The 10599-nt window shown below is 38.4% G+C and overlaps 1 protein-coding gene across 1 annotated transcript; it reads right to left on the minus strand.

Moving 5' to 3' along the window:
- Positions 1-6: 6 nt before the first annotated feature.
- On the minus strand, positions 7-9987 carry LOC103470953 (neuroblast differentiation-associated protein AHNAK-like; the record flags this gene model as incomplete). The annotated part of the gene is made up of 5 exons (XM_017302836.1): positions 8899-9987; positions 4946-4977; positions 4737-4848; positions 1330-1499; positions 7-1251 (listed from the first exon to the last, which is right to left on the minus strand). Coding segments are annotated over exons 2-5 (1530 nt in total), but the record flags the coding sequence as incomplete, so codon positions are not given.
- Between the last annotated feature and the right edge of the window lie 612 nt (positions 9988-10599).

Here is a 10599-nt window from a genome sequence, read left to right on the forward strand (position 1 = left end):
TAAATTTGGTCCTTTTGGTAATGTACCTGAAAGGTCCCTTTTTGGCATCTTAAGTTTTCCAGAAGGACCCTTAACATCCCAGTCAGGACCTTCAATTTCAGGCATTTTTATGGTGCCGGAGGGCATGTCTAAGTCAGTCTTTGGGCCACTGACATCTAGTTTGGGGGTTTTAAAGTCACTTCTGAGATTAGGTGTAGAGACATCCAGATCAGGTGATCCAAGGTCCAAGTTTGGACCACCTATCTTTGGTCCTGAAAGGCTCAAGTCAGGCATGTTTACGTTGGGCTTTTTAAATTTCCCAGATGGACCTGAAATATCCGCATCTAAGTCTGGGACTTGAATATGTGGCAAATCAAATTTGGGCATCGCAAATTTAGGACCCTTGTACTTTCCAGTTGGACTTTTGACACTAGCTGAAGGAGTATTAGTGGCCAAATTTACTCCCTTCAAGTCGACTTTGGATAAATTAGCATCAGATGCAGACATGACACTTTTTATCTTAGGGGTTTTAACATTAAAATCAATTGTTTTATCAGCACCCAGACTTTCAGCAGGGTAATCCATATTAGGCAATTGGACTGACCCAGATGGCGTATCCACATTGACTTTTCCTAGGTCCATTTGAGGTAGTGTCCCAGACAGCCTAAATTTTGGTGATTCAACGAAACCAGATGGATCATCTAAATTTAGATCTGGGATTTTCAGTCTTTTGGCATGCTTTAGACTGAGTTTACTTTTAGGAACTGTTGACATTCCATCTGGTCCCATAACCTCTATAACATGATCTGGAAGGAACACATCTGAACCCTTTGAGGCCAATCCTGTATCCAGAACTTTTTCAAGATTTGGCATTTTCAGATCACTAGCTGCAGTTATGCCATTTAAATCATCTGGTAATGTCTGAGAGAGATGGTAGTCTCCAAGATGAGACTGTGGATTTCTACCATCAAGTCTTGGTCTTTGCACTAGGGTGTTACCAGCGGTAGGTCCATTCAAACTGCCACCAAGTGGTGGAAGGTTTAGATTGGTGCCATCTGTCAGATCTCTGACCTCAAACTCAGAATCTGCATCAACATCTGCACTCAGCGATGTGGATTTTAGAAGTCCAAAGTCAACTCCAAGGCGAGGCAGCCCCATGTCACGCTTTAGGTTGACCTTAGATGAGGCGGCTTTGCCAGCAGCAGATGAGTCATCTTTCACAAACCTCTTTATTTTGGCATTGTAGAGTTTAGTATAGGAATCCATCAGCATCTAGAAATTGAAGGCAAAACTAGTTGGTTAGAATGTAATGTCAAAGGCATCAATTTTACGCCATCAAGTTCAACGTACTGCTTCTGGATTTCTGGCACACTGGTCCAAATTGTCCACACTCTTGCTCAGGCAGCTTCTGGTAAGAACTTTGACCTTGTCATCAAATGGCTCCATCAGTTTCAGCACGTTTATCACCTCCTGTTTTGACAGCTGATTAAAATCTATCGTTGCTCCCAAAATTTCATCCCCTAAGAAAGAAAATGGATATTTGCGTAAATATTGACTGATTTGTTCAATGTGTAGGGGTGGACACATAGGCTAGGGCCATTGTTCTCCACCCGTGATGCGGTGAAGTGGATAAATAGTTTAAACTCTTCTGATGTCCTTCGAGCTTTTTCACCAAAGCTCTGCTCTGGCCAGTTAGGCAAAATCAGCAAACAAGTTAGCAATAGTCAACAATAACAATGAATCCACTAGTACATTTAGGTGTGGAATAACAAATTGAGGGCGATATACTACGTTGTAACACATGATGTGTCACTGAAACATGATGGGTATCAACATGGTTATATTTAGTGCATTAGTATTAGCTTTCAAGCTACTTCAACTAAACCACTAGCACAGATAAACCAGGAGATTTAACCACCTCATGACACAAGTCACATTTACTTCTTGGCAAAGCACAAGTAAGAGTTAAAAATACACTGTTACATAAACCAGTTTATGCTACTACTTATGGAATTAATCATTTCAAATGTGTGAATTCTTTTCTTTTGAGCTTTTATTTTGAAGGTCCGGTATTGTGTGCTCTTGTCAACCTGTGCCTAAGTGACTTCCTGTTCCTCACATCGGCATTGTGAGGGTAAGTTATATTTCGAAACGGTGTTGGTGCTTTGCTCATATTTCCTCTTTTGTTTTAAACATGATGGGATATTGTTCAGGATATATTCTCAACTGTTACTGTGACACTTCGCTGCTATTTTGACCGTAAATATAACTTTTAATCTACCCTTTTGTGCAGGGGCGGCTCTACTGGGGTGGCATGGGGTGGCAGTTGCCACCCCAAACGAGAGCCTTGCTTCCCCTGTTGCCACCCCAGCTAGTGACAATGAATTCAATAAATAGTTATGGCAAATCGGACATTAAGCGCATGAATCTTTTTTTTCCGACAACAATGAATGCAACACAATGCAACCTTACACACACTGCTAAGAAACGGGAAGTGCGACAGAAGGACAGAGCGCGAGGCAGCAGCATTGATGGATATAAATTACTGGACTGGACATTACGTGATTTATTGTAAGTCACACATGCACCATTGCTGTCCATTGAGTCAGGAATATCGGTGGTCAGGAAACTACTACAATCACGCAAAAATCAGAACAACGGACGCAATGTTTAGCAGTTAATTCAACCATAGATAATAGTAATATAAGGTCTTCAGATTTCACAGGTAAGGAAAAAGATTTAACTTAAAGAAAACACTGAACAAGAGAGCAGTGGGTCAGTTATACTAGCCTAACTGTTGCTGGCCTGCTATTGACTTTGATAACTTTAGCATGTGCTGCGCAGTGCGGTGTGTTTTGGTTTCGTTAGCACTAAGCAACCCGCCCACCAAGTCATCAGTAGAGCAGCTGTTTAAATCAGCTAATCAACCGCCGCTGTGCTCAGGCGAAAACTTATTAATAATCACAAAATAGACATTAAGCCTGACAATATAATGTAACAAACTGGATGTCATGTTTTAGTGTTTTTGCTACTTATTTGTGTGGGAAATGGTTTTTACCAGAGCAAGAGTGGTAGCCTGAGAACAAATGAAAGATTGATCTCTGTAATTGTTTGGTGAAAGAGGAAAATAAATCACCAAGAACAATCAATAAGTTTGGACATTGAACAGTCTTTTGCCTGTCTCGAGAAACAAGACCCCAGTGCCTTAGTAGTGGCTTGGTGGAACTTTTATTGGATGTTTGGCTTGGCAAACAATCAGAAGTGGTTCTGTCTAGTTTGGTTCTTCACCTGTTTATCAGCTTTATTGTACCCTTATTGTGGCTCACTGCAGCCACTGCAATTCCTAAAAACAAGCGACAAAAACTGAGCTAATCCCCTGTGTTTGCAAAACGTGGTGATATTTATAACAGTCGTCAAACTACGGCTCCTACAGGATACCTAAAATAAAACGATTGACCAATATAAATAGAAATTTGTCCTTTCTTGCATCTTGACAGAACTAACAGAAACTAAACTGTTTATAGATTTGTATCATGGAGAATTTATCAAACATCAGTTTTCTAATCTTTATTTTAAGTCGTATTTAATAGATATATCTAATAACAAATGATGGCGCTACTAATATTTTCGTGACAGATTTCTCCTTGTCCTTTATTGGGATAAAATGGTTTTCTGGACACAATGAATCACATAGCGATTTTTATTTTTTATTTTTTATTTTTTTTATTTTATTTTTTTTAAATCTCTCTCTTTCTCACTGATTATTTCTGTTTTTATTTTACTTATGTAAAGCACTTTGAAATGCCTTGCTGCTGAAATGTGCTATACAAATAAAATTTGATTTGATTTGATTTGATAGCGACCAATAGGCGCAGTCCAGTCCAGTAATACATATCAATTAGGAGGTGTATGAAAGACGTAAAAATAATTAACTATACTACATTAAGAAATTGTATTTAAGCCTCGGTGCTACATGAAGCAAATTTTGAAACAATACAAGTTAAAAACAATATTTAGTCTGTGTGTATATATATACACACACACACATACTGCCACCCCTGAAAAAGTCCCTGCTACCCTCTTGCCACCCCATAAATATTTTCCTAGATCCGCCCCTGCTTTTGTGTCCAATGGTTGCTATTTCAAGCCCTCTTGTGGCAAGTTATTGTAATTGCGTCTTATTAGTTTGCTGTTAGTTTTGTTTCACAGATGCCTTTTAGCACATGTAGAAACCAGAACTGCATATAAAACCAGAAGACAGCTAATTTATGTTTTTATTATCTTTAGCATGTGGAAATGGATGTTACAGTTGTTTTTTAAATATACTTATCTTTCCACTAAGTGGCACTGTTGCATTCAAAGTGCCCTGGTTTAATAGTATTTTCTTTTTTGGAGGGGAATACAAATATTTTGTTGGGGAAAAGTACATAAAATACGTTCTTATTGTTTCTAAGCTCCTGAAACGAGTTATTCAGGTGATTTTTACATTTATGGTGCGGTGAGTTGTTGTAGGTAACCAGGAAAATCCACAGTGGATTTTAGCTGATAATCAATCAAGTGGAATGGATTCTTTAGAAAGTGCTGGGTCCAAATTAATATTTTTTAAATGTGAGGGAAAAATGTCACAGTCACACACATAATTAAAGCCACACCCATCGGATAACTCCAGAAATTACAGTCAGCATGTTTTTAACTATCAATCTCACGACAACAATCTGACTTTTGAAATGAGGACAAGAAGTAGTGAGGGCTCATACCTTCCTTCAGGTTGTGGGAGGAATCGGTAGCGCTGGAAATGACCAGCGCCCCGTTCTCCGATTCCTCCAGGGTCAAGGCCTCAGAGAGGCTCCGCCCCCTTCGATGTGTTGCCTGCACACAAATTATTATTTGTTTAGTGTTCATGATTATCCACAAGTGAAAAGGTAAACAAAAACTCAAGCACTGTTGCATAATTGTATTTTCTTACCATATTTTTGATGGTCGTTTGTAGATCTAAACCTAGAAAAAGAATAAAAGTAGTCAATGGAAATCATCAAACTCACCACAAATGACAAAAGGTTAGTGTCTTCAAAACGTAATGCATGTTGCCTCTATAAAAGCTTAAATCCTGGCAGCAGGTGTTTCTCTTTTACTCACTGAGTTCAGGGGGAAAAAAAGCTTTACTGAGGTTTTCACTTTAAAGAAGTAGAAAAATACATGTGTCTGCCTAAAACATATTAGAAAAGCTGAAAGACTTAGGGAAGAACATGCATTTTTTTCTTTTTTGCTATGTGTATTCAGATAAGCAACACCCAGGAAACTTTGTAAGTATGTAAGTTATGCCTTTTAGCCGCTGGGTAAAGGAAACCAGAAACCGGTTCCTGTGGAGAACAACTGCTGTTTAGGCGTTTCTTTATCGTAAGCAAACAGTCAGAGAAACCATAGAGACTGCTTTCTAATACAGCAGACGTCCTGGCGCATTATGTCATTTCATAATCACACAAAATGAGCTGGACGAGTTTCTTATAAAAACAACATTTAGATGAACTTCTTACTTATTGTTTAACAAATAAAGACAAGCGGAAACATCTTTCCTTTACGTCTTGCAAGAAAGCATTAAAAACGGATGCAAACAAAATGGCTAAATAAGTCCAAACTGAATTTGAATTTAATTGACATAAGTTCCATTTTTTTAATGCTCGTGTTGATTTCTTAGCAGAGCCTAAACGTATGACAAACATTCATGTGATTTCGTTTAGAAACTTTAAGGATTGGTCGTCAATGCTCCCTTTGTCAGAACCAGTTTCGAGTTTTGTGTCACTATATATTCATTTTATTTACTGATGTCCTTTCTATCAGGGTTTACCTTATGTGGTTTACAGGCTTAGTTTGTTAGTCTTCTTATTGTTTAAGTTCCCTGATTGCTCAGATTTTTTGCATGTCCTTGTTTTAAGCTATTATTGCTCAGTAGCTCACTTCTAAATGTTTGTCAGTTAATCTGACTCACTTGTTTTTAGGTCCAGTAATCACCCTCCTAGGCTATAAACCTCAGTTATCTGTTAGTTCTTTGTCGAATCCTCCCTTTTCCCTCTGCGTCACTTGCTCTTTGGTTTCTGCTGTTTTCATCTATGCGTCTCTGGTACTTTTGTGTTGTTGTTGTTGCTAGTTTCCTAGCAGTGTAAGACTTTGGTTTATCTATTTGTATAAAGACATTTTCACTTTTTCCGCCTGCTGCTTCCTGCATTTGGGTCTACATAACTATGACATCTTTACGACATTCCAAAGTTCCTACACTCCTTATTTAATATCTTATTATGTTTTAAGACATAGTAATTTTGGACATATTTATGTGCAGTTACCATTCAGCATAAACTAAATAAGACTGAACAATAGAGTCATAAAATCTCTTACTACTAAATATTAGTCTAATTTTTAATGGAACTTGACATTAGCTGCGGGCTGCACAGTGGCGCAGTTGGTAGAGCTGTTGCCTTGCAGCAAGAAGGTTGTTGGTTCGATTCCCGGCCCCGGTCTTTCTGCATGGAGTTTGCATGTTCTCCCTGTGCATGGTGGGTTTTCTCCAGGTACTCCGGTTTCCTCCCACAGTCCAAAAACATGACTGTCAGGTTAATTGGYCTSTCYAAATTGCCCCTAGGTATGGGTGTGTGTGTGCATGGTTGTGTGTCCTGTGTGTCTCTGTGTTGCCCTGTGACAGACTGGCGACCTGTCCAGGGTGACCCCGCCTCTCGCCCGGCACGCCAGCTGGAGATAGGCACCAGCAACCCTCCCGACCCCACTGAGGGACAAGGGTGAAAGAAAATGGATGGATGAACATTAGCTGCCATTTACTCAAAATGACTTTTATTGCTACATAAGTTACATTGTTCTTGACAGTTGGTGGTTACCATAGCAACCAGTAAGGACAGTTTGTCCTCTTTTTTTATGAATTAGAATCAGCTTAGTGTTTTCCTTCACAACTATTATATTTTAACATAGAATTTACACAAATGTAATTATGTACAGGGTTTTATTTGTAGTTTTGCCTTGTTTTTAACAGTTATAATTTAGGTTGTGCATTTTAACTCTTTAATTTTACAACTGTCAGCTGCTGGCACTGGCTTGAGACTTTTGTACATTATGTAACTCCCTGGGTAAAAGGTATATTTATTTAAAAATGTTCAAATAAAAAAGTTGGCAGGCCATCAACCCTTAAATTAAAACTAAAATAACGTCCTCGGGTCTCTGAGAATCAGTGATTCATAATGAAATTTCAAAATCACATCTGCAGATCTGTTCATTGACCGCTGATAATGCATTAACATTCAACAAAGCAATTGTTATGCAAATTCTGTGGTTATCTAACTGATTAACAATCTCCATATCGGTTTCAGAATAAGTTTGATGGCGTTTAAAAACACCATCAATACTGGTTTCCACAAACTGATTATTTAGATTTAAATAATCAGTTTATTAAATCTGATTATTTAGATTTAAATAATCAGTTTACAGCTTTAAATATCACATATTAAATGCTAAATTCACCCAAAGACGCAAAAGTGATACAAGGACAGACACAGATTATCCGGTTTTTAGTGAGTTTAACCAGAATTACCACTTCTAATTTCTAAAGAAAGAAAGTAAAGAGTGGAGAGAAGAGTCTGTAGGTGTGTGTAAATTAATTATATCTTCTTCAAAACCAAAAGTTAGCAACGGAAAAAAGAAACATGAATTACATACTTTCTACTTTTACTTGAACAATATTATTATTAAGTATCACTACTTTTACTAGAGTAAACTCTCTGAATATTGAACCCACTACTAGTAGAGTCAATAAATAAAGAGCAAACAAGTTTTAACCAAAAATGCACCAGATGCAGATGCAAATCTACAGTTTATATTGAAGTGAAACCTCTTGTTTTCACACCGCTTTGTTTTTTTCTTATTTTCTATTTGTTGAGACATTAACAGGTCATGAAGATACAGCAAACTATTCACATTGTCACCGGAAGCTCCTTATTGCACATTGACTAGTGTTTTATGTAGAAAAAAGCAGATATGAAAACATTTATCTTATTTTGTAATTATCGTATTTTTTTAAAAGTAAAATCTACTATTTAAAATACCAGAATCTGCAGAATCTGCACATAAAGTTACGTTGTTGTCAACCTAATGGCAATAATTTTAAATATTAGGCCAGATTTTATGATCAATTATGCAATACTCGATTAGTCTTTTTTACAAAATACTAGAAGAATTTTTTTACACTGCAAAAACCCAAAATCTGGCCAGGTTTTTTTGGTCTAGTTCCTAGTGCAAATATATTAGTTTCATGTTATTTCAAGTGTGCTAATTTACAAGTAACATAAGAGGAGGAGTAGTAGTAAATTATTCCTTAATTTTTACATTTTCCCTTTGATAAGTGAAATAATCTGCCTGTGGAATTAAGACGTTTTCATCAAAATTAAGGAATTATTTACTCAAAATAAGCTGCTATTTCTTGCAGAAAAGTTACATACAAGTTAGTTTTGTCTTATTTCAAGCGTACTAAGATATTTGCACTAGAAACTGGAACAGAAATACTTGGTAAGACTTGGTGTTTTTGCAGTATGGACACTTTTACTAGAATAGAAAGTAGTGATAGTCTTATGGAGATGGATTTTCAGCAACTCTAAGCTCTTCTACACATTACGTAATCTTATGAAGATATTTATCTGTGGCGAACTGCTGAAACCTGCTGGATGCAGTACAGCATGCCTGAAACCGAGCCCAAATCTCATGCTGGTTTGACAGAAACTGTCTGCATGCCAGAAACTCAACACCTGGAAAGCAGCTTTCTCACCTACAAATTTATCAAAACATCAACAAAGCCCAGGCAGCACATTCCCTGAAAAAAATAAAAATAAAATATATAAACTTAGCAAAATTAAAAGCAAAGCTGACCTGGGGATCCATCCGGCTGTTCCAGGTTGAAGTTGCGTCTGTGCTGACGGCTCACCTGGCTGTCACTGAGAGGAGCACCTGTCAGGCAGGTGGATACTCCTCCCGAAGCAGACAAACAGGTTGGGCCTTGAACGTCTTGCCACCATGTGGAGAACCGTCACTTCATCCTCCCTCCTGCAAACACGCCTTAACTGCAACACACCTGCGTCTCACATGCATGCAAACACAAAGCGGATGCTGTGGCGCGGGAATAAAATATCAGTTTGACCCACTTTTCACCAAGCATCATCTCATCTTTTTATTATTATTTTTGCTGCAAGTAGACACTTTTTTGGGTATGATAACAGAGGACAGTAGGGAAAACAAAACTCAGACAACCCTCCTGACAACGTGAGTGGTGTGAGAAGAATGTTGACCTGAGCCAAGGGAGCGGCGGCGGGCGTTCACCGGATGACTCACACTCCTTACAGTCTCAGGCTGGGCACAAAGACTGCTGTCTGAGCAAATCTGGGAACAAAAACAGTCCCGACCCAAACCTACAGGTATCTCTGCAGCGCAACATCACCTCTGATGATATAATGGGAAATAATGATTTCCAGACACACCCCACTGGAACAAACCGGGTGGATGGCTGCGTTTACACCCAGGGGGCCAGTTGTTCTTAGTAATCACATGCAAATAAAAACCACTTGTGAAGCTGTTCCTTAGCATAATAAATAATGGAAACAAATCTGAAAGTCATTGGTTCAATGTTAAGTTTGAGTTGCAATCAAAAGGTAAAAATGTTTACTTTAACAGAGTCTATTATTCTACCGTGAACAAGTTAAGATCGTTGGATCGTTATATTTTTTGCACAAAATCATTCTAGATAATGAGATTCTAGTCTGGTCAGTTCTGCCTTTCAGAATGAAAAGGCCTCATGTCACTTTAAATCCAAACAGCTGCTGACCACGTCCCCCAACTCAACGTTTACACTCGCACATGAAAATGGTTGCAAACAGATGCCCAGTTATTCAACAATACATCTTTGAAAAGCAGAAGTAGAGCCTCCTGCACAACCTACAAGAATGTAGAAAGTAGTTTCTGGATGGTAAGTCAACAACAAAACACTTGTCTTTTCCAGCAGCCATTGTATCATGGATATCTTTTATAAGTCTGTTGTTGAGAGCGCCGTCTCTTCTGCTGTCATCTGTTGGGGCAGCAGCATCAGAGCCAGGAGCCTAAAAAGGCTCAAGAGCCTGATGAAGAAGGCCGGTTCTGTTCTGGGAACAACTGCAGAACGACTGGAGATGAAGGTGTAGAGATGATTTTACATAAAAATCAAGAAAACTATAGACAGTCCTGAGCATCATCTTCCTGAGACTCTTAGAAAAACAGTGTTTTTAGTCAGAGGCTTCATCAAGTTAGCTGTAATACAGACAGCTACAGGAGATCTTTTCTGCCCACAGCCATCAGCACCTACAACTCTGAAAATTTTAAATTAACACAAGTTCCAACAACATTAAAATTTTTTTTGAGATGAATAAAGTACTTTTTAATTGAACTAAACTGAATACTGCTCTAAAACCAAATGACCAAATGTCCTGGAGCTCAGCTTGGGTTGCTAGGTAACGGGCGGAACTCTGCTGGGGTTGCTAGGTAATGGCCTGGGCTTGGCTGGGGTTGCTAGGTAACGGGTGGGGTTGCTAGGTAATGACCTGG

Source organism: Poecilia reticulata, linkage group LG1 (assembly GCF_000633615.1).
Source record: "Poecilia reticulata strain Guanapo linkage group LG1, Guppy_female_1.0+MT, whole genome shotgun sequence".
In the NCBI taxonomy this organism is placed as follows: domain Eukaryota; kingdom Metazoa; phylum Chordata; class Actinopteri; order Cyprinodontiformes; family Poeciliidae; genus Poecilia; species Poecilia reticulata.